Consider the following 24,064-nt stretch of genomic DNA (forward strand, 5'->3'; position numbering starts at 1 on the left):
TATTGATTGTTTCTGTACAACATGGGAGCCTGTAGAGCGTGGGCTGAGCTCCTGGAGTCCAGCTTGGCAGGAATCTGAACTGAGGGCTGGAGATGAGAGCACAGGCTCCAGCTCCATCCTGATCCCAGAGCTCTCAGTGCTGGCTGCTTCTAAAGCAGGATCAGGCAGCAGGAGCACAGCTGGTGGTTTAACCCCACATGGCTTTATTGACACTCAGACTCTGAGGCCTCCCCAGTCCTTCTCTCCTTACCAAGCAGTCCCTGTGGTAACCTCAGGTTTCTCAGTCAGTCCCCAGGCAGCTCCCAGGTGCCAGGAAGGTGTTCAAGCAGGCATGCCCAGCCCTGGCTCAGCTCCTTTGTGAGCCCTCGAAGGCAGAGCAGGAGTGTTCCTCTGATATTAATTAGTCAATTAGCAGCTTGTGCAGCAGAGCCCAGGGGATGACTGACAGCAGAGATGGATGAGTTCATCAGTGCAGCTGACCCGGGCTCCCCGACCTGATCTCACATGTCTCTGTCTTGCTGTCCAGGTTTTACTGGGATCTCACCATGCTGCTGCTGATGGTAGGGAACCTGATCATCATCCCTGTGGGCATCACTTTCTTCAAGGATGAAAACACCACCCCGTGGATTGTCTTCAACGTGGTTTCGGACACGTTCTTCCTCATCGACCTCGTCCTCAACTTCCGGACAGGCATCGTGGTGGAGGACAACACCGAGATCATCCTGGACCCGCAGAGGATCAAGATGAAGTACCTGAAGAGCTGGTTTGTGGTGGATTTTATCTCCTCCATCCCCGTGGACTACATCTTCCTCATCGTGGAGACGCGCATCGACTCCGAGGTGTACAAGACGGCGCGGGCGCTGCGCATCGTGCGCTTCACCAAGATCCTGAGCCTGCTGCGCCTGCTGCGCCTCTCGCGCCTCATCCGCTACATCCACCAGTGGGAGGAGGTGAGACAGCCCTGCCTGCCAGCTCTGCCCTCCCACAGCTGCTTGCCTTGAGTGCTCCTTCTCCTTCCTGCCCCTAATGCCTGATGCTTTGTTGGGAATTCTGCAGATTGTGGGCCGTGGGCTCTGGGACCAGCATCCATGTGATCTGTGGAGGTGCTGCAGGGGGGTGGGCACAGGTGGGCCCCTTGTAGGAATTGTGGAGCTGGTGAGCAGAGCAATCAGCCAGACAGCGAGGGCTTGCCCTCTCAGTGCCCCCAAAGGTCCAGGAACAGCTCTGAGGAAAGGGCTGGAGACAGCTGATTTGCAGAACCTGTGGCATCTGTTTGCCATCTGCTGCTTCTCTGTGCTTATCTCTTGAATGAAGAGATAAGCATAGGCATGTGTTAGAGCTCTCTTGTTTTCTATATTCTCTGACACTGTGCTAAGGGAAAAAGGAAGGAAGAGCAATCTGCAGACAAAGGTCTGGTGAAAAGCAAGATCCCCACAAGCCCAGGATCCTGTGCTGCTCCCAGGGGAATTCCAGGGTGCAGGGTGAGTTGTCAGGAATAACGTGGGTAAAGCCACAACCTTGCAAGTAGCTTGGAAATCAGTTGTTTTCTCCTGTCTCTGTGCTCTCCAAAGCAGACAGAAAGCTCCCTGCATCTCTCTCCACATGTCAGGAGCATATTTTCAGGACAAGGAAAGCTGGTCAGGGCAATTTCATCTTCATCCCCATACTTTGTGTTGTGCTTTGGAGCAGAGCCTGCTGCAGAGCATGATCTAATGCAGGGCATGCTCCTGGGAATGTGAAGGGGAAGCAGCCATGCAAGTCATGGCTCGATTGCAGCGAGCTGTCACAACATTAATTCATGACAGAGCTGTGTCCTTCCCTCCTCCAAGCACTCACAGGGAGAGAGAGCACTGGGGCATGCTTCAGAAATCTCAGCCTTCATCCTTGTGGTGTTACCTTTTGTGAGGGCTTCACTTGGAGCAGAGCAGAGCCTCATTGAGCTCTGGGATGACACTGGGCAGGTGCTGGGGAGAGGCAGCCCCAGCCCTCAGATTTATAATTTATATTCATTCACTCTGTGGTGCAGGCAGGAGTGCACAGAGAGATGAACAAAGCACAAGTGTCCTTCTGGGGTGACTCAGTGAGTCAGGGGCTGACAGGCACTGACATCTCTCCAGGTGTGCTGGCCTGTCCCGTGGTTGCTTTGCTTCCCTCTCCTCTGAGCGGCTCAGCAAAGGTGAGCTGGTGGCTCAGGCTCTCCACAGACTCACAGGCACCCACAGCAGTGCTCAGCTCCCTGCCTGCTTCCCTCTGCTCCTTGACTTCCCTTCAAGGAGCTGCTTGAAGAGAACTGAAGCATATTTGCTGTTTTGTACTGTACTTGTTTTGAAAATGACAAGACAGGAGCAGATCAGTGTTTTTCCCTCTCTCACTTGTAGTTTGACTGAGCAGCCATTCTCAGCTTCTGTCTCCAATGCCACTCCAGGGATGCTGTTCCTGAGCTGCTGTCCTGGGCCCTGGCACAGCCCAGCTGGGTGCCCTGTGGGGCACAGGCTCCCCAGGGTGGGGCAGTGCTGCCAGGGCAGGGCAGGGCTGCTGCTGGTTGCAGTTTGGGACTGCAATGCAGACTCTGTGCACTGCAGAGCCCTGACAGCAAACACCACGGGCTGTGTCAGACTGGGCTCGGCCCAGGCTGCAGTTCCTGGACAGAGTTTGACACTGGGAGCTTCTCCCTTCACAGCAGGGAGGGAGGCAGGGGGAAGGGGTGATCCCCTGTCATTGGTGCAGTGCCTGCCACAGAGCAGAGGGGACACAGGGAGGGGGAGTGCTGCTTCATCCCTGCGTGGGAGTTGTGCTCCTGCAGCCATGCTGGCATCTCTCTTCCTCTGAAGGGCCTGCAGATGATCCCTGTCTGAAAGGCCACATTCATCTTCCCTCTCTGCACCCATCAGTGCTGATCTGGGGGTGCCAGGACAGAGCAGTGCTGGACAGACTCCCTCGGTGTGCAGGAGGTTGCTGTGCACAGCTAAAGAAGGAGGAGGATTTGGGAGAGGGGGTGCTGCAGGTCTGCTCCCTGTGGTGCCCCCCTCCTGCTCCATGCCTCATCAGCTGGCAGTGTCTCTGTAGCTCTTTGCTTCTGAGCAGATCAGCTGTTAGGAGATGTGAGCAGGGTGTGCTGGGCCTCTGCAGAGGAGTGTGTGCCCTAGGGGAGCGTGTGCAGGGCAGAGCTGCATGGCCAGAGGGGGATCACTGTGTGAGGGCGGAGCACCCTCACTGCACAGAGCTGGGCCAGTCCCTTCCCATGGAGGCAGGGGCAGCACACACAGAGCCCTCCTCACTCAGCTCCTTGTTTGCTGGAGCAAGGGCAGGGATCAGGGGGCCTTTCCCAAGCTGCCAGCAGCCTCTCCCTTCATTCCCCTGCAATTGGCCATGCTCTGCATGAATTTATCTCCGAGGCTGCAGTGAGCAGGAGCAGCCTTCTCCAGGGCTGCAGTGCTGTACAGCAGCCAGGCTCTCATCAGTTCCACATCAGTGCTGCTCAGGACACTCTGAGCTGGGGCTGCAAGTCCCAGCAGCCTCTGCCATCCTCCCCAGATCCCAGAGAGGTGCTCTGGGGATACAGCTGGGCAAACAACCTGAAGAGAAAAGGAAGGCAAAAAGCAAGAAAAACAATCTAAGGCACTCGTGTTCACTGGAGTATGAAAATAAGCTTAATTCCAAATGTAGCAGTTTCATTTGCATGATGCATTTTGCATGAGTGGTCCCACGAATGAATTTACCAGAAGGGCAGAGTATAAATAGAGCCTCGCTGAAGTGGCTGCCGTGTCTCCCCTGCAGTTGGGAGCTTGATTGCAGTGTAGGCAGCTGCACTCCCACTGCCTGGGCTCTGGCTTCCCTCAAATGTGGATCACCAGCCCCAGTGGTGTTCCCTGGAGTTCCCCAGGCCAGGAGCACAGGACAGAGCAAACAGGGCTGCTCCAGCCAGGCTTGTCCTCCCTCAGAGTAACTCCTGTTATCTCAGCCTTTCTTTGGGGTACCCAGCTTGGTCAGTGCTTCCTGCAGCACATGGTCCCAGGGCCAGGTGTCCCATTGTCCCACTGTCCCACTGTCCCAGGGTTAGGGAGCTGGGTCTCCCCACTGCTGAGCTGAGAGTGCCCAGGGAAAGGAGATCCAAACATGAACATCCTGCAGACAGAAAAACACCATGGAACCCATGGATTCGATCAGGATGAACCATCCAGGTCAGACAGGGAGTCAAACCCCTCAATTTTCTGAGCTTTCCCTGTTGAATACACAGCATCTACCCCATGGTTGGTGCTGGGATGAAGTAATCTGTATTTAACATCAAACTATTTTGACTTAAGAACATTCATTGGAACAACAGCACAATCCTGCTCCTATAAATCTGTTTCCAAATAGCACATAGGCAAGATAACCAAAATGTTTTGATTGCAGACTCTGTGGGAGGGACTGTGATGGGAAGGAAAGGAACTATCTGGGTTTGATATATATCAAAATGGTAATACTGTCATAAGTGAGGATTTTTCAGATTTTTTTTTCAGGAAGAAAAATACATCTTCTGGTTTCTGCAGCTGAAACCTGAAGCAGGGGACAATTTGATGATTTTCAGGCTATTATGTTATTGAAACCTTGCAAACTTGCCTGAGTGCTGTCTTTTTCTTCCCTCTAGTTTCTATATTACAGAGGAGCTTTAGGAGGGAGGGAATGCATCCTCTCAGGTCCCAGTGACAACTGCCAGTAACAACTGGGCACAGATCAGACCCTCTAAAGGTAATGTCACTTTCTAGAAGCTTCAGCTGTTTAGGAAATGGACCCAAAGCTGGAGGGCCTGTGTGGAAGGACCAGGAAGGAGCTTCCAGAGGCCAGGAGAATATGGCTCCCAAGTGATTCTCCTTGATTTGCTAATTCCCTTTGTTTGTCTGACCTATCTGTAGCCTCTCCTAAATGCAATTACAATAATGTGGCTGGAGGCCTGGGGTATCATTGTCACCCCTAATTATGAAGGGATGGGACTATTTTGGGGCTAAGAACTATTTATGGCTCAGATAAACATCAGTGTCAGAGGCTGTGAGATTTTAGAGGAGCAAGCAGCCTGCCACAGCCCAAAGTAGCCACAAGTTCTTTGTTACAAGGCAATGCAGAACTTTCTAACCCAATGAATAGATGCCAAAAGGTTTATTTTGCTTTTCTAACTTATCTCCTTTACTGACTTCTGCTGCACTGTGGATGCTTTTACCCAGCAGGTTTCTGTCTCACATGCACACAAATGCTTCTGTTATAACTTCTAAACTCTCAAGGTTGTGAGCTCAATCCTCACACAGGGCACCAGTTTGTTGGATTAAGCCCTTTTCTGACCCAGAGATGGGGCAGCTGAGAGGTGTTTGAAAAACTTTTATTCCATTTTCAGTCTCGTGAGACGGGTGAGACAATACAGATGTTATAATTCACACCATCACAATCAGAAACCAACTATTTCCTAATTACATTATGAGCATTTCTTGGCCTATCAGCTTTTTTCACACCATGCTGGAAATGCCTAAAAGCCATTAATCTAAAATGCATCTTTCATAGTTCTATTTCTCCAAAGTATCTGGTCTTACCTGCAAGGCCATCCTTTGAAAGTTGTTTCTAGTTCCATTTCTCTCTCAGCAATGTCTGTCCTATTCCATGGCATTTCTCAGTCAGCATTTCTTATCTCAAGGTTTGCATACAGATATGTGAGCCTTCTGTCAGGCTGTAAGAATTCTCTACAAATCCATTTCCCACATCAGCTTATTCCATACAACCCCACCCCTACATTAGAAACCCTTCACCATTTATCAGTTCAGTTTCTCACTTATTTAAAGCATTTTCTTACAACTATAGAACCATAAGTTTATGATTTTTCTGTTTAATGTCTGTGTATTGTATTTTTACATCAACCCAAGGCTGCAAATCAAACCCTTCAGTGTCTGTGGAAGTTTCTGGTTTTCTGATTCCCCCACAGGGGAGTGGGATGGGATGTTTTGGCCAAATGTGTAAGTGGAGAGGGGAGGAGCTGGGCAGTGGCTGTTCTCAGCAGCACAGCAGGGTCCTGTGGCACAGGCAGCTCCAAGGGGCTGAGCAGATCCTTTCTCAACAGGATTTGCAGCTCTGTCCCATTAAACAGCAAGGCAGGCCCAGGAGAGCAACTCATCAAAACCTGTGGCCAGGCTTGGGTACAATCAGCCTCAACAAACACCAGCAGTGTGGCCAGGAGGGGGATTGGGGGCTGGGCTTCTTCCCTGATTTGCATTACCTCATTTCTGAAGCCTTATTAAGCACTTTCTTTAATGTGCTTGCAGGAGCTGATTAAAACCATAATGCAAGATACAGGAATTTTCATTCTCACTGCACAAAGTGACCCCAAACTTGAGACATCTTTTCCTCTCAGAGAAAATCCTGGCTGCCCTGCAACAAATGGCAACACCCTCTTGTTGGAATATCAGTCAGAGGTGTTTCATTATTGTACCACAGCCTCTCACATGGAACTGTTGTCACTTGTGCAGCACAAAATCCTTGTGGAGGGAGAGCAGACAGCACAAGGACATGGATGTTCTTTATTCTGTACATTGAATTTTCCCTCTCCTGCCCATGGGCATCCCCTGCTCCATCCCCTGCCCTGAGCCAGGAGAAACACACCCAGAAAAGTTTTTTTGGAGGAGCTGTTCTTTGGCAGGAAGTTCTATTGCTCTAATGGAAATTCAGCTCCCCACCTGGGCCCTGGGAATACAGTTTCAAAGAGAATATCATCAGAAATGGCTTCTAATGAATTATAAGGAGCCAGGCAAATATTTGAATAGCTGTGCAGCCACGGGGCTTGCCATGAAAAGGAAAAAGCTTTTCCTTTTTCTACACTCACCTCCTGGCAGTGCTTAATGGGTCCTGTGTCAACAGCAGGGTGTGAGCAGGGAATGCCTGCTCTGGCCTTTGGGGTTAGGGCACACAGTGTCTGTCTGTCTATCTTCTGTCTGTCTGTCTGTCTGTGTCTATAGGAATGCCTGCTCTGGGCTTTGGGATTAGGGCACAGTATCTGTCTGTAGGAATACCTGGTTTGGGGTTAGGGCACAGAGTGTCTGTCTGTAGGAATACCTGCTCTGAGCTTTGGGATTAGGGCACAGAACTGTCTGTCTGTCTGCAGGATACCTGCTGTGGGGTTTGGGATTAGGGCACACAGTGTCTGTCTGTCTGTAGGAATACCTGGTTTGGGGTTAGGGCACAGAGTGTCTGTGGGAATACCTGCTCTGGGTTTGGGGTTAGGGCACAGTGTCTGTCTGTAGGATACCTGCTCTGGGATTAAGACACACAGTGTCTGTCTGTAGGAATGCCTGATTTGGGGGTTGGGATTAGGGCACAATGTCTGTCTGTCTGTAGGAACACCTGATTTGGGGTTTGAGATTAGGGCACAGTGTCTGTAGGGATACCTGCTTTGGGATTAGGGTACAGAGTGTCTGTCTGTAGAAATACCTGCTGTGGGATTTGGGATTAGGGCACAGAGTATCTGTAGGAATGCCTGCCATGGGGTTTGGGATTTGGGCACAGAGCTGTGTGTCTACAGGAATACCTGGTTTGGGATTAGGATACAGAGCCATCTGTCTGTAGGAATTCCTGCTTTAGGATTAGGGCCCAGAGCCATCTGTAGGGCAAGAGCTCAGAGCCAGGCTGTGGCAGTGGGAGCCATTTGCTGTCTCAGGGCTGGTGTTGCCCTGGTGTGTTTTCAGCACAGAGGTGCCCGTGTGGCAGATCCAGCTGGGCACTGCCCTGGGCAGTGCCAGTGACAGGGGTGAGCAGGGCAGTGACACGGTGCTGCTGTGCCCAGCTCTGTCAGGGGTGCCAGGGTCCCTCAGTCTGCCCTTTCCTGCTGACTGGGGCTGTGCAGGGCTCCTAAAGCCACAGGCTGCTCTCCTGGTGGTCCCTAATCCCTGGCAGAGCTGGGCCTGGCCTCTGTGGGTTTGTTGTCTCTCAGGGAGCTCTCTCTCCCTGTGCCCTGCCAGCCCCAGCTGCCTCAGCTCCGTGCCCACACCGTGCCAACTGCCTGGCATTTGCCTCAGGCCATTGTGTTTGGAGGGTCCATTATCACTGCTGTGTTACAATAACAGAGGGAGGGATGTGCTGCAGCCTGGCACCAGGGCTCCTCCTGCCACTGTCACTTCCCAGGGTTTGATGGAGATTTACTGATGGGGTTTGTTCCAGCTGCAGCCCTGCAGGAGCCTGGCCCAGCCTGCCTGGGGCTGGCACACAGGGCACAGTGAGGAGCTGTCACCTACCCTGAGTCACACACTGGGACAGCCTGGAAAGCACCAGCCAGGCACAGGATTGTGTTGGGAGGGCTCTGGGATATCCCCAGGGAGGAAACCCCAGAGCCTGTCTGGGCTCTGCTCAGGGCTGGGCACTGCCCAGGGCAGCAGTTCTGCCTCCTGGGCAGGGGCAGCTCCTGGGCTTAGGCCCTGCCCGTGGCTCTGGGGCCATTGCTGGGCCTGGAGCTGAGCCTGGGACCTGCTCTGCTCCTCCCTGCACACAGGGACACCCAGGGACACTCAGGGCTACCTAGGGACACCCAGGGATATGCTGTGATACCCAGGGACACCCAGGGACACCCAGGGATACCCTGGGACACCCAGGGACACCCAGGAATACCCTGGGACAGCACTCAGGGATACCCAGAGACATCCAGGGATGCCAAGGGATACCCAGGGCTCCCCAGGGACACCAAGGGCTCAGGGCCCCTCTCAGCTGGGGCTCCTCTCCAGGCTGAACAGCCCCCTCAGCCTCTCCTCAGCAGGGAGGTGCTCCAGGCTCTTCCTCATCTCTGCAGCCTCTGGAGCTCTGTGTCCCTGTTGTCCTGAGGAGCTCAGAGCTCGACACAGCCCTCCAGAGTGAGCAGAGGGCAGCAGCTTTTGTAAGGTGTGTTTGTGACAGGGACAGGGGTGTGACAGCCCTGTATTCCAGTTAAAGGGAGCTTCTAAATCACACCCCAATGCTGTGAGCTCAGGAAGCAGCGAGGGCAGTGCCCATTCCCTGAAGTGTGTGGGAGCACAGATTTCCCCCTCAGAAGGGCTGTGCCCCACAGAAGGAGCACTGTGAAAGGCTCTGGAGCAGGAATTGACCCCCTCAGGGTGTGTCAGTGCCCCCAGCCCTCACAGCCTGCTGCCAGCACTTCACCTGCGACACCCACACAGACAGTGCTGGTGCTGGGGACAGCTGAGGCAGCTCCTGAACCTTCCACAGACAGATTCCTGTCACACTTGGGCTCCTGATCCAATGCCAGCTCTGTTTTGTCCCTCAGAGTGTGTTCTGCCAGGCTCAGCCCAGACTTGGAGGCCAGTTTGTCTGAGGCACATCAGCCCTGGCAAGTGGGTGCAAATGAATGGCTCCTCTTCAAAGGCTCTTCCAGGAAGGCATTATTGATTGCATTCAGAGCAAGTGGGAAACTTTAATGAGACAGCCAGAGAGAGAGAGCAGCATTTCCCTACCTCCCTGGCTGGGTTCAGCAAGGCAGGGCTGGAGAGAACGTGTCAGGTCTGAGACTTGTGTCAATGAGGCAGGAGCTTGGCCCAAATAGCACTATGGCCAAAAATCAAATTGGCTGGTGGAGGAGAAGGGGATTTTGAGCAGCATGGCAGTGGGGAGCTGCTTTCTGCCAGGAGAGATTGAAGTCAGTTCCTTCCTGTCCCCTCAGAGCATCCTCCTGTGCTGTGAGCAGTGTGGAGGGGGCTCACAGCTGGTCTGTGAGTCAGGGTTGAAGAAGAGAAGCTGATAAGAGTTGCCTTTGCCCCTGAAAGGAGTTGTACCAAGGCCATTGGTATGGAAATGGAGGAGAAAAAGAGATAAACAAGGGGTCTGCAGTTAGATTTTGGAGGAAAACAGTGGTGGAGACACCCTGCACCAATGAACATGATGTTGATTTATTGTGGCCAGTGAATAAGTATAAACTTTGTGAGAGGGTATAAAAAGACAGAAAAGAGAGAAGTCTTCTTAAATACAGGGTGTTCTTCTGTTTGTTACAACTGCCTCAATAACCACAGCTCAGTGCCAGCCCCACAGAAGGGTCTGGGCTCCTCATGCCCTCCCAATGGAAGGGAAAGGCTGCACTTCCACAGGGCACCAAACCCCTCAGAGGCCAAGCTTAGAAACCCCCAGCCCCGAGCTCAGCTCTTTTGACCCACTTTTCTCCTTGCCAGAAATGTGGCAATGGAAGAAAACAGCAGTGTGAGGTGAAGGAAGGAGAAATCTTCCTTGGGAAGGACAAGAAGCAGGCCCAGAGAGGTGTGTGAGGCTTTAATGGGCAGCAGGCTCATTGATGAAGTTATTTTCTGAGCCCTGCTGTGAAAAGAGCTGTTTGGAAGACAGTTTCAGGACATGCAATTATCCAGTTTGCCAGCTTAATGCATTCAACTTAACCTCATTTTTATGAAGCAGAAATCAATGTGGTAACTTTTTCAGGGCTAAGAGATGACATTTTATTCTTGCTTCTCTCATAAGGAGGCATATTTTTAAGCTTCATTTTCTGCTGTAACTCCTCCCTCTCCCACTTTTGCTTAAGCAGGAATACTCCAAGGACTAGAGGAAAGAGTGAGGCAATTTCCACATTCCCAGAGTCACATTAGAATGGAAAATATTTCTGAAATCTCTTTGCAATGCATGGAATCATTTTCCTTCTTGGGAAAGGACTTGGAAATGCATTTAGAACTTCAATACAAGCAATTTTTCATTAATTCCATCCAAGCACCACTTCACCTGGGAAGGATTCTGATGATGCTGATCTTCCCCCCAGTTTTTCACTCCAAGGAAACCCAAGGAGTGCATGGTCCCTGTTCTCTGTTGTGCCAGTGCCTCTGACCTTCTGCTCCCACCTGGGCAGGAGTATTTTGGGCTTGGGTTTCTGTGGTTGAGATGACCCCAAGGTATTAGAAAGTCTTTTTTCTCAGCCCTGTGACCAAAGAAGAAGTCAAGATTTGTAGGTTCTGCTTTTCAAGGTTGTTTGTTTTCTCTTATCCATTCCATTCTTTCTCTGACCTGCAGAGATCTGTCCAGCAGGTTGGGTTGTGGCGCAGCCCCTGCCCTTGGGGTGGTGTTGGCTTTTTATACTAAAAACTACCTGTACTTTATTTACAATAATTTTCCAATACCTATCACCTATGTCAGACACTCTATCCTAAACCAATCCAAAAGTGTCATCATGACAGCAGAAGATGGAGGGCAAGAAGAAGGGTAGGACATGCCCAGATTCCTCCATCTTGCCTCTTGAACCCCCATTCTAAAACTCCAAATTCTACTTCTTCACCCTGTGACAAATTCACTGTCATTCTACTCAAACTCTTGTGGCTTGTAAATTTCACACAAAGTTGGTCATTGTTTCCATGGGCTAAAATCCAAGGCACAGGTGTGTTTGACTCTGTGCCAAGGTCTCTGAGCCCCTGCCAGGGTCTGGAATCACCCAGGGCAGCCAGAGGGATGTCCTGGATCCTGACATTTTGGTACCTGTTCCTCCCCTGTGTCTCCTTCCCTTCCCAAGCCAGAATTCCTGCAGAGCAGCAGCTGCCAGAGCTTGTGCAGAAGCTCCCCAACAAAACTGTGCCATAGAACTGGAGAGAGCAGGAAACTGCCCTGCTTCTCATGGGCATGGGCATGGGCATGATAAATGCCCTACTTTTCATGGGCATGGGCATGGGCATGGTAACTGCCTTGCTTGGCATGGGCATGGCCATGGTAACTGCCCTGCTTCTCATGGGCATGGGCATGGTCACTGCCCTGCTTGGCATGGGCATGGTAACTGCCCTGCTTTCATGGGCATGCCCCCTGTCCAAGCCCTGGCACTGCTGGCATGGTGGCAGCACACAGGGAGTGTCAGTGACACGTGCAGAGTCCTGTCCCTGCTGAGCTGCTGTTCATGGTGTCTCTGCCATTTGCTCATCTAGTATTTATGAGGGAGAAGCCAGGAATGAGGGAAGGCCTCATCAGGGGGAACATTCTGCCTTTGGTGACAGCTGGAAAGGGAGAGATGTGATCTGAAAACAGCAACACCAGAATTCAGAATTCTGCTGGCTCCCTTCTGGGTGAGGGCTGAGCCACAGTTCTGGAGTGCCACCATGTCCCCTGCCTTGGAATGAAAGCACCTCACAGGTATCAGCTGCAGCTCATCCACCCCCCAGGGAGCCACCAGGCACTCTGTGACACCAACACACCTCTCTGCAGAGTGCTCTGTCCCCAGGCTGGGGACATTGTTCATTCTCCTCCATAGGAACAGAGCCCAGCCCTGGGTGGGACATTCCCATCTTTCTCTCAGCCCCATCAGTCTGGATGTACCCAGTGGGCTTTGGGGTCATGAGGGGACACGAGCAGAGGGAGGGTGGGGTCATGGTTTCTCTGGGTGTTCAGCTCCTGGGGCTTTGGAGAGAGGCAGAAATTTGGGGAAGGTGTTTCTGGATCCTGTTTGGATCCAGCCAGGATGGGTCATGAAGAAACAACCAGGGTCTGTGTGTGTTGGAGCAGAAGGAGGCTGGTCTGAGGGCAGATCTTGAGGTAAGGGGTGAGTCAGGAGCTGAAGATGCCTGGGAGCAGCTGGATCCTTCCCCTGGGATCACCTGAGCTCTGCCCCAGCATGGAGGAGCTCCAAGGGTGACCTTTGGGAGAGCCTCTCTCTGTGCTGGCACTGACAAACACTCCAACAAGCAGCAGCACTGCTTCCTTGTAAACACAGGAGAGAAACTGTGAGGATAATGTCCCTTAAAGGAGCTGACAGGCCTGCTTTTCCTCAAGTCCCTGGAGAGGCTGGAGAGCAGTTAAGACGCAGCAGCTGTGTTTGTTTTTTCTTCATTTATATATTTTTTTCACCCAGCAAAGTGCTGGGTGTTAATTCCTCTTGATTTGCTCAGTGCAGCCCAGTTTGGAGAGGCTGTCCCTGCAATAGGGCTGATTAGCCTCCTCCTCTCCAGTGTGCATCACCCAAACAGCCACTAATCACACTTTATCCCAACTGTGTGCCTCTTGCTGAGGCTGCAGGGAATTAGGCTGGAATTGTGCAGTTAATTACACAAACTTGGGGGAGCCAAAGTCCAGAGGCTTCTGTCAGGCCCTGTGCCCAGCTGCAGGGGATGTTCCTCTGTGGTTTGGAGTAAATTAGGGCACTGCTGAGCTCTGGGTATCCCTGTGTCCCTGCCCTGTGCTGGAGCATCCATAGGAGGTGCAAAGTGGAGGCAGCACCTTCCTCTGCTTCCCATCTACTCTTGAATGCACAGGAAGGATGACAAGGGCTGTCCTGTGGAGAGAGGAGAAAAATTCATGATTCAAGTGAAAAATCCATGATCCAGGGTGATCATTGCTTCTCCCCAAAGTGTTCCTTCCCACAGGAATGGGGGTGAGCCTTGTCCCTCTGCGCTCTGAGCTCCCTCCCAGCTCTGTTCCCTGCCAGCAGTCACAGACATCCCACCAGGAGCCTCTTCAGCTGATAAATCACCTCAGGCTGGTGGGAAAGACAGATAAGAACTTCTGCTTCAGCTTTCTTCCCTCCAGACTTGAAAGACACGTTGGTGTTTTGTGCTGGGCATAAAGCAGCCCCAGTGCAGCTCTGGAATAGGAAAGGGAAGCAGAAGAGGAGGGCAGCAGCATGGAGGGGTTTCTGTGAAAGGAGGCAAGAGGAGGGAGAGCTCTGGCATCCCCTGCCTGTCCTGGCATGGGATTGTTTGCTCTTTAGGAGCTGTTGTCAGATATTCCAAGCAGCAATATTTGTAATGTTTTTGGGCTGTCCATGCAGCAGTTCACCCCATGGTGTGGTGGGAAGAGTGCAGCTCCACTGCAGGGAATTTTAGGGGTACCCCCGGATCTCCTCTCATGTCCCATGGCAGGGACATTGCTGGACATGAGGTACAAGCACACAGGGATGATGCTTCTCATAGACAGGTTTTTTACCCCTCTTTTTCATCTTCAAGGTCATTTGAGCAGCTGGCAGGGAAGGAAGAGCACAGCCCACTTTGGGAAGATGGAAAAAACCTTTCAGTTCCATCCTGGCTGGCTAGGAGTGCTGGGAATGCAGGCAGTGAGCTGTGGAGCCAGGCTGGAACATGTTCCTCTGGCCTTTAGCCTCTCCCCCCTCCCCTCCCCGAGCCACAGCACGCAGCAAACTCCTCCAGGAGCCTTTGGAAGGAGCCTTATCTCAGAGCACTGCCCCCTTATCTGCAGCCTTCAGCCTGGCCTGCTGCACAGAGTGCTGGCTGGGGACCTGCAGCTGCTGGCAGCAGCTCCCATCTGCTGCTGGGAGTGGGAGCTGCCTGGACCCTGCCCCAGCCCCTGTGCAGCTGCACAACCAGCCCAGGGATCCCTGCTGCTCCTGGAGCTTCCCCAGCACTGCAGAAAACCGGGCTGATCTGTGTTTCTTTGGGTGTCAGTGGCATCACACAGCAGGGACCTCACACAGGTGACACCCCCTGCTCCTGGTGCCAGCACAGCCCGGGCACCAGCAGCTCTCCAGGGTGGCATCACTGGAGGGCTCTGCCCTCCCTTGCCTGAGGAACGGCTCCCCAGGATGTGCTGCTGCTGCAGCCTTCCCTCCCCACCTCTGCAGGCACAGGGCAGGGCTGCAGGGCCCAGCAGTTGACCCTGATCAGCTAATGGGGGACTGGGAGAGGAGCTAGAGCCACAATCAGTGAGGCAGTGCCTGTTCTGATTAGCCAGCAATTTTTCTGGTCATTTGGAGAACAAAATTTGCCTGCCTATGCTCCCTCATGCTCTCCCCTTCCCTGGGGAGATGTGAGCTGTGGGTACCCCCCCAGAGCTCCCTCTGCTGCTTGGGAACTGGGCAGAAGCTGTTTCCACGGTGTTTGAAGGGGAAAGCCCAAGCTCAAAGGGCTGGGGAGTATTTTACCCCAGCCAAGGCATTTCCTCAGCAGGAGGACTGGACAGCAGCACCCCACCCAGGGGCTTCTCCTGCTGCCATCAGCTCTGCTCTGCAGCTGCTGCAGAGCTCCCTGTGCCTCCCAGCCAACAGCCAGCCCCTTGCCCAGGGCTGCTGCCTCTGTGCTCTGTGGAGCCAGGAGGGTGGGAAGGCTGCACCCCTGTGCCAGCTTCATTGACAGCTGGCACGGAGCAGGGGATGTGCTGATGGATGGGAGGCAGATGCCAGCTTCAGATGCCAGCCCTGGCAGCACAGAAGTGACAGGACACGGGGCCAGGAACGAGTGGGGAAGAAGCTGGGACAGCCCCATGAGGGTGGGTGGTGCCTGACTCAGGTGGAGCCCTGGGAATGGGGCAGCCCAGGTGGGGTCACCACCTGCAAGGTGACCCTGCAAGGACAGCAGTGTCCCTGTCCTGGAGCCTCCTGGGAGTGGGACAGCAGAGCTGTGCCCTCCCCTGGGCCCTGCTGGCTGCGCTGGGAGCTGGGCCAGGTTCAGCTTCCTCAGCAGGGACATGGCCACACTCCCTGGGATGGCCAGGAGAGATCCTGCAGAGAGCAGGACATCCTGCCCGTGGGGGATGTGGGGCTGGCCCCTCAGCACAGCCCTGCTGGCCCTCTCCAGGGGACTTTGCCAGGCTTGCCAGGTCACCTTGGCTGCACTGAGTGACAGCCAGGACATGCTGGCTTGGGCACCGGTGCAGGCACAGCTGCCACAGGAGCCTCCTGTGCTCCCCATCAGCCCTGATCCCCAGTGCCCCAAGTGTGTGCTCCTGCTTTTCCTTTAGCAGGGTCATGGAATTCCATGCTGGTTTGGGACCTCAAGCTCATCTCATTCCACCTCCTGCCATGGGCAGGGACATCCTCCATTATCCAGCTGCTCCAAGCCCTGTCCAGCCTGCCTTGGGCAGTGCCAGGGATGGAACAAAGACCCTTCCAGTCAGTTTTTTTCCCCTTGAAGTTCACTTTGGGGTTTTTTCTGATTGCATCCTAATACATTCTGCTCCAGCCCTTCACCTCATCCCTCATGTTCCTCAGCCCTTCCCTCCTCCCCTCCCTTTCATCATCCAGCAGATCTGAAGAAGAGAAAATCACCAAATTCTTGGTCTTTTCAAAGTCCACGATACCCTCCACGGTATCTGGAGCACAGCTGGAGTCCATAATGAAATCCTGATGTTCAGATAATCTCTTGTCTCTATGCTAGGGAGCTCCAAAGCTCAGCTTCAAACACCAATCACTCATTAAACATCTGAACCCCACTCCAGTCCTTCAGAGCCTGAGGTTCCTGGTGCTTTAGGGAGATCCAGACTGATAACTGGGATATCAGACATCTGTTCCTGACTCCATTTTCAGTCTTCCCTCTGGGGCTGTGCAATTTCATTCCTCAGATTATTTTGTTTGCTGCCCTTGGGAGTGCCCACACCCATCCATGTGCTTCTGAGCAAATTCCCTGGAGGAAGTGTCCAGGTCTGGGTGGTCATGAAGAGAAACTTCACTGAATTCCCAGGTCTCACCACCATGGACACTAAACTCTGGGAGATGATGGTGCTGTGGATCCAGGTTTAGTGGAAGGACACAAACTCTTACATTCTGTGAGGTTTCAAGGCTATGGGACACAGCCTTGATCTCAGGGTTCTGAGCCCTAAACTGTCAGGGCACACTCACACCTGGGGTCTCCCATCCAGGCTTGGAAATCTGAAGAGGTCAAGTTCAGTGCCCTGCAGTTGCCTCATCCCATGCTCAGTTTACCCTTGGTTTTTTGATGTTCAGAGCCTTCACAGGCTGCTGAGAAGCCCTGAAGTTCTGGGTTTTGGAAGAACACAACTTGCTTTGGCAGAACTCTTCATGTGCAGCTTAATCCTGGTTCCATTTGTGAAGGGGAGAGCACCATAAGTGCAAAGAAAGAACTTGTGGTGTTGTTTGAACCAGGAAATCACTGAGTGCCAGAGCTTTCCCTTAATGCTGCCTGGGAGGTGTCCCTGCTTCCCTTGCCTGATCCCACAGGTTGCAGCTGCTCCCATTTCTTGCCCTGCCAAAGCTTTATGAGGTCAGGGATCCACCTTCATTCATAACCATCTGACACTGAATTATATCCCACCTTGGGCTGGAAGGGCTCTTGGAGAAGACACCCATTATGGGAATGCAAACACTGGAGCTCTGCACTGCTGCCTTCTCCATCCCTCTTCCAGCAGGCACAGATCCAGCCCTGCTGCAGTTTGACCACTCCAGTAGGATTTCTGGGGGGGAGAAAAGGCAATGTCAGCTTTCCTCAATTCCTCAATGTGGGTGTGAACCTCTGCTGTGTGGGACCTGCAGTGTGTCAGGACAAACCCAGACATGGAGCAGCCCACAGCCTTCATGGAATAATGGAATCACAGAAACCTTAGGTTGGACAGGGCCTTAAAGATCCTCCAGTTCCATTTCCTTGCCATGGGCAGGACGCCTGCACTTCCCCAGGGGATGGGCTGGGTGCTGTGCTTAGCACAGCTCTGGAGAGCTCAGCACTGGGGTCACCAGCAGTGAATCCCTGGGGCCCTGAGCCCTCCCAAATCCACTGCTGCTCTTGCTGTGACCCTGAGACCTCCAAAATCCACTGCTGTGAGCCAGTGCTGCAGCCAGCAGTGATTTCCTGGGACCCTGAGCCCTCCCAAATCTGCTGCTGGTTTCAGCCAGTGCTGCAGCCAGGAGTGATTCCCTGAGCCCTCCCAAGGGCACTGGGGTGCTGCTGTGAGCCTGGGACCCTGAGCCCTCCCAAATGCACTGCTGTGAGCCAGTGCTGCAGGCAGGAGTGATTCCCTGGACCCTGAGCTCTCCCAAATGCACTGCTGGTTTCAGCCAGTGCTGCAGCCAGTGCCAGGGTGGAGCAGGGAGTTCTCCACATCCCCAGGGCTCAGAGCAGCCCTTCCCTGTGTGCCAGGGCAGGTGCAGCCAGTGCCAGGGTGGAGCAGGATGTTCTCCACATCCCCAGGGCTCAGAGCAGCCCTTCCCTGTGTGCCAGGGCAGGTGCAGCCAGTGCCAGGGTGGAGCAGGGAGTTCTCCACATCCCCAGGGCTCAGAGCAGCCCTTCCCTGTGTGCCAGGGCAGGTGCAGCCAGTGCCAGGGTGGAGCAGGATGTTCTCCACATCCCCAGGGCTCAGAGCAGCCCTTCCCTGTGTGCCAGGGCAGGTGCAGCCCCGTGGGCACAGCCTGGAGGCACAACCAGCGTGGCTCTGCAAGGCTCAGAGGTGGACCCCCCCAAATGTCTGTGAATGACCCCCAGAGGTGCTGAGGGTCAGGCTGGGCTGTGGCAGCTGCTGGGGGCTGTAAGGAGTGAGCAGTGCTGCCATCCTTGGGCACTTCATCCCTCCTGGACATTTCCCAGTACTGCTACCATCATTTTTGCTTTTTCTGATGGGGGCAGATTTTCCTGCTGCTGGCCTGGGGGTTCTCAGCAATGAGGTGTCATTAAATCAGCTTGGATTGGATAATGATCCCCAGACCATGCAGGGCAAGGCAGGACACGTGCACTGAGCAGGTTTTGAATTCCCCCAGGACTGAGTTTCCTTTAACTGAACAAGAACCAAGCAGAGTAAACATGAGTGAGTACACAAAGCAGCTCCATTTGTGTTCTGTAGTGAAGCTTTTCCATAGAAGTTGCTTCTCCAGAACTTCTTCCCTTCTGCTCCTCTGCTGGAGGGGATGAAAAGAGAACAGGGATTGAAGGAGCACAGGGTGGAGACAGGCACTAAAAATAATATAAATGGCCATTGTAGGTTACCTGAGTCTAAAAATATTCCAGTTTTAGTTACTTCTACACCAGAGAGTAAAGTGAATTCAGAGAAACCTGATGAGAACAACCTGGAGGAAAAGAAAAGCTTGGCATTCTTTCCTTTAAAGGGAAGAGATAAAAAGAAAACCCTGCAAAGTAATAAGTCAGCTAGAAAAAGATGACTTCTGTATTAATTTTTCCTGCCATATTCAGCAAAGATAGGGGCAGCCAATGAAATTGAAAAGGCAGCAAATTCCAAAAGCACTCCAGGAAATGCTCCTTGAGACAGCAGCTACTGAGCCATGGGGGCCCCTTCCACAGGGAACCCCTTCCAAGGGCTCCACTTTGGGGGTTCCTGGGACCTCCTTCCAGTGGCACTTTGGGGGTTCCTGAGCTCCTCCCACAGGGAGCCCCTTCCAAGGGCTCCTCTTTTCGGGTTCCTGGGAGCTCCTTCTACAGGGAACCCCTTCCAAGGGCTCCACTTTGGGGGTTCCTGGGAGCTCCTTCCATGGGAACCCCTTCCAAGGGCTCCACTTTGGGGTTCCTGGGAGCTCCTTCCATGGGGAATCCCTTCCAAGGGCTCCATTTTGGGGGTTCCTGGGAGCTTCTTCCATGGGCAACCCCTTCCAAGGGCACTTTGGGGGTTCCTGGGAGCCCCTTCTACAGGGAACCCCTTCCAAGTTCTCCTCTTTTGGGGTTCCTGGGAGCTTGTCCCACAGGGAACTCCTTCCAAGGGCTCCATTTTGGGGGTTCATGGGAGCTCCTTCCAAGGGCACTTTGGGGGTTCCCGGGAGCTCCTTCCATGGGGAACCCCTTCCAAGGGCTCCACTTTGGGGGTTCCTGGGACCTCCTCCACAGGGAACCTTTTCCAAGGGCACTTTGGGGGTTCCTGGGAGCTTCTTCCATGGGCAACCCCTTTCCAAGCCCACCTTGGGGGTTCCTGAGCTCCTCCTATGTGGAACCCCTTCCAAGGGCTCCACTTTGGGGGTTCCTGGGAGCCCCTGCCACTGGGAACCTTTCCCAAGGGCACTTTGGGGGTTCCTGGGGCCTCCTCCCACAGGGAACCCCTTCCAAGGGCTCCACTTTGGGGGTTCATGGGACCTCCTTCCAATGTCTCCATTTTGGGGGTTCCTGGGAGCCCCTTCCACAGGGAACCCCTTCCAAGTTCTCCTCTTTTGGGGTTCCTGGGAGCTTCTCCCACAGGGAACCCCTTCCAAGGGCTCCACTTTGGGGATTCCTGAGCTCCTCCCACAGACACAGGGATGGTTTATAACCCCTGAATTTTCCTGCCCCTCCAAGGCCCTGCCCAGTGCTGTTGCTGTTTCTGGGGTTGCTGGGATCCTGGTGTCTCACACCCCTCAGAGAGCTCTGCAGATCTCCTCCTTCTCCCTGGCTGTGGCTCCTGGGACTCCTGCCCTGAGAGCTGTCATCAGCTGCATTTCCTGTTGGATTTCTAATTAAAATGGCAGCCTTTGGGGACTCTCTTCCTGCCCAGCATGTATTAATGCATGTTAGAATATTTTAGGTAGAGTTTAAATACTGCTTTTCAATGTCTTTGTTCTGCCTGAGTACATTTTTATAGAATCTATGAAATCTGTATACAACCACAGCAGGAATTAATCCCTCATACTTTCACAAATATCATCTAGGCTGCTTCTTAGTTAAAACCAGTTTTCCCTGCCCTAGATTCCTCAAGGAAATCAAGAATTCACCCAACACTTCCCCCTTTTCTCTTCTGCTGGCATTGGAGCAGCCTTGGGTGTGCATCCAAGGTTATGGGAGCTGCAGCTCCTCAGGATTCACCTCCCCAGTACTGTTCCCATGGCATTTGTCCCCTCTCAGGTGCAGCAGGAAAAGGTGACATTGCTGCTGTTGTCCCAGCAGAGTGGGAGGACATTTGTGTCCCTGTCACTCGTCCTGGGCTGCCTGTGACATGTGACACTGCATTAAAATACATTTGTGTCAGTCTGGGCAGGGACATTGTCACTGCTGAGGTCCCCAGAGATGATCCAGTCCTTGCTGGGTGTTCTCACTCTGGTCTCAGGAAAAACCCAGCAGTGACAAACAAACCTTTGGGGTTTGTGCTCTGTGCCCACAGCCTGGCACTGCTCTGCCCAGTCCCCCCAGGGATTGGAGCAGCCAAGGATTCTGTCCCTGGGCTGGGAGGTGCCCCAGTCCTTCCTGTCAGGTGACAGACAGGTGCCCCAGTCCCCTCTTCTGCCCTCTCTGAAATGCAGGAGGAGCAAAGAGAGCCCAGAGTGCCCTTTGCAGGGCAGGGCTCAGCCCTGTGCCAGCCAGGCCCTGGGGCTGAGCATCCTCTGCTCCCTGTGTGGGAATCAGAAAAGCAGAAACTTCCACAGACACTGAAGGGTTTGATTTGCAGCCTTGGGAGAAGCTTGGGTTGATGTAAAAATACAATACACAGACATTAAACAGAAAAATCATAAACTTATGTTTCTATAGTTGTAAGAAAATGCTTTAAATAAGTGAGAAACTGCATTTATAAATGGTGAAGGGTTTCTAGTGCAGGGGTGGGGTTGTATGGAATAAGCTGAGAGTTCAGAAGTTATAACAGAAGCATTTGTGTGCATGTGAGACAGAAGCTTATTGGGTAAAAGTATCCACAGTGCAGCAGAAGGGAGTAAAGGTGTTTGGTCAGAAAAGCAAAATAAACCTTGTGGCATCTATTCATTGGGTTAGAAAGTTCTGTATTGCCTTGTAACAAAGAATCTTTCACAGAATTCACAGAGTGACCAGGTTGGAAGAGACCTTAAAGATCATCAGGTCCAGCCCAGCCCCAGCACCCCAGCTGAACCCTGGCACCCAGTGCCACATCCAGGCTGTGTTAAACACACCAGGGATGGGGACTCCACCTCCTCCCTGGGCAACCATTCCAGAACTTTAACACCCTTTTTGTAAAAATCTTTTTCCTGATATCCAACCTGTATTTCCCTTGGTGCAGCCTGAGGCTGTGTGCTCTGGTTGTGTCAGTGCTTCCTGGAGAGAGAGAGAGACCAACCCCAGCTGAGCACTGGGACCTTTCAGGAGCTGTGCAGAGTGATGAGGGCAGCCCTGAGTGTCCTTTTCTCCAGGCTGAGCACCCTCAACTCCCTCAGTTCCTCACAGGGTTTGTGTTCCCAGCCTCTCTCCAGCCTCCTTGCCCCCTCTGGATGCTCTCCAGCCCCTCAATGTCCTTCCCAAGCTGAGGGGCCAGGGCTGGACACAGCACTCAAGCTGAGCACAGGGGAACAATGGCCCCCTGCTCCTGCTGGCCACTCCATTCCTGATCCAGGCCAGCATGCTGTGACTTTGCTTGTGACTCCTTAGAGCTGTGGCCAGCTGCTTGCTCCTCTAAAACCTCACAGCCTCTCAGACTGATGTTTATGTGAGCAAAAAATCCTCCTTAGCTCCAAAACAGTCCCATCCCCTCATTATTAGTGGGGATAATGATACCCTGAGTGTGCCCACACTCTGCCCTGTGCCACAGGAAACATTCCCAGCTCCAGGCCTGCCAGGAGCTTCCTCCCTGGGCATTACAGCCCCTGGCAGCCCCCAGGAGGGCAGGCTGGAAGTTGTGCTTGGTTGCTGTGGCTGTAATGGAATTAAAGCTCAGGATTGAGTTAGGTGGGAGCGCTCAGCATCCCTGAGGAGAACAGAGCATCCTGGCAGGCTGGGCCAGGCTGGAGCAGCCCTAGGTCCTGCTTGGGACAGCAAATAATCAAATGTGACCCAAGGGCTGTGCCAGGCTGGAGCAGCCCTAGGTCCTGCTTGGGACAGCAAATAATCAAATGTGACCCAAGGGCTGTGCCAGGCTGGAGCAGCCCCAGGTGCTGCTTTGGGACAGTAAAAATCAAACATGACCCAAGGGCTGTGCCAGGGCCTCACCTGCCCACGCTGCCCCTGCTGTGCCCAGCACAGAGAGCCTTTCTCAGACAAAAATGCTCCTTTTGGAGAGTGCAGTTTTGGCTCTCTTCTTCCCCTGTGCTCCTACAGACCCCCAAACTGGGTTAGCAGAGGGGTAACAAGTGAGTGCTGTGCTGTCTTGATTGAAATGCAGGCAGCATCAAAGAAATAATGTTAATTGATCAGGAGCAAACTGCAGGAGTTCTGTGGTTCTTCAGCAAGTTTGCAGTTCCAGGACAGGACCTAGTGAGTTCATATTCAATCTCAGCTGTTAATCATATGGATCCTTAGGGATCAAGCTTGGATTTTGAAAAATCTGTTCTGAATTTTAAAGAAAAAATTCAGGTGGGACTGAAAGGAATAAGAAAACAAAGGTTGCTGGTGATTTCTTTCTGAAATGGGGAATGAGAGCTGTTCTACAAGCAGTCAGAATTTTGAGAAGACAATTCTCTGTCTCATTGAGGAGTCTGTTCTCTTGGTGTGACTGTGTTTCTGCCATGTCCTGGTGCTGTGTTTATGGATACAAACAGAGCTGGCTGTCCCTGGCTCCCAGGTCAGGCTCTGGCATGGGGACAGGGAGGCACCTGTGGCACACCAGACATTCCCTGAATCCGCTCTCAGATGCTGCAGATGAGCTCCAGGAAAACAGCTCTAAACCAAATTAAGGGATTTCATTTACTGCTGTTTAACTTCCACCTCCTGACCAGGGACCTTCAGGCTGTGCCAAAGCTGTCACTGGGGAAGTCAAACAGCTTCCAAAGAGCCATGGCATGGAAGGAAAGGTTTGGGATCCCTTCCTTAGCACAGCTTCTCAATTACCTGTGGGAACAGGTCCAGGGCAAGGCTGGCACTGCCCTGATGCTGCTACAGCCTGAGCAGGGGGCAAGGCTGGCAGTGGGCTGGCACAGGCTGAGCAGGGGACAAGGGTGGCACTGCCCTGGGTGCTGGCACAGGCTGAGCAGGGTGCAGTGCTGGCAGTGACCTGGCACAGGCCGAGCAGGGGACAAGGCTGGCAGTGGGCTGGCACAGGCTGAGCAGTGCTGGCAGTGACCTGGCTCAGGCTGAGCAGGGTGCAAGGCTGGCAGTGGGCTGGCACAGGCTGAGCAGTGCTGGCAGTGACCTGGCACAGGCTGAGCAGTGCTGGCAGTGGGCTGGCACAGGGTGAGCAGTGCTGGCAGCAGTGTTTGCTCCGTGCTGCTTGTGCCAGCTGCCTGCAGACTGTGGCCCTGGCAGGTCAGAGCATTCCAGGCTGATTTCCCACTTAGCCCAGGCAGGTTTGCTCAGACCACAACTGAGCCCTCCTGGCAGAGGCTGCAGCCTCACCTGCAGCTCCTGGCTCAGGCATCCATCACCCCCATGCTGCTGTTCCAGGGGCAGTCCCTGGCACCACCCTGCACCCCTCAGTGCCCCTCTGGTGCCATTTCCAGGCCTGCAGGCCCCAGTTTCCTGTTTTCCCAGTTTTGTGTGCCTTGTCCCTTTCTCAGGGATTTCAGCCTCCTTTCCCCTCAGCATCCCAGATATTCCTTTCCCTGGGCACATCTATGTAT

At 53.3% G+C, this 24,064-nt stretch overlaps 1 protein-coding gene across 1 annotated transcript in view; it reads left to right on the top strand.

Annotated features, from left to right (window-relative positions):
* The window catches only part of HCN4 (hyperpolarization activated cyclic nucleotide gated potassium channel 4), a 100,672-nt gene that overhangs the window by 29,052 nt on the left and 47,556 nt on the right, over positions 1–24,064 (top strand). Inside the window, exon 2 of the mRNA XM_059482326.1 lies at positions 527–950. Coding sequence (XP_059338309.1) covers positions 527–950 — 424 coding nt within the window. The remainder of the gene's footprint in view (positions 1–526; positions 951–24,064) is intronic.

The sequence above is a fragment of the Ammospiza nelsoni genome, chromosome 14 (assembly GCF_027579445.1).
Source record: "Ammospiza nelsoni isolate bAmmNel1 chromosome 14, bAmmNel1.pri, whole genome shotgun sequence".
Classification (NCBI taxonomy): domain Eukaryota; kingdom Metazoa; phylum Chordata; class Aves; order Passeriformes; family Passerellidae; genus Ammospiza; species Ammospiza nelsoni.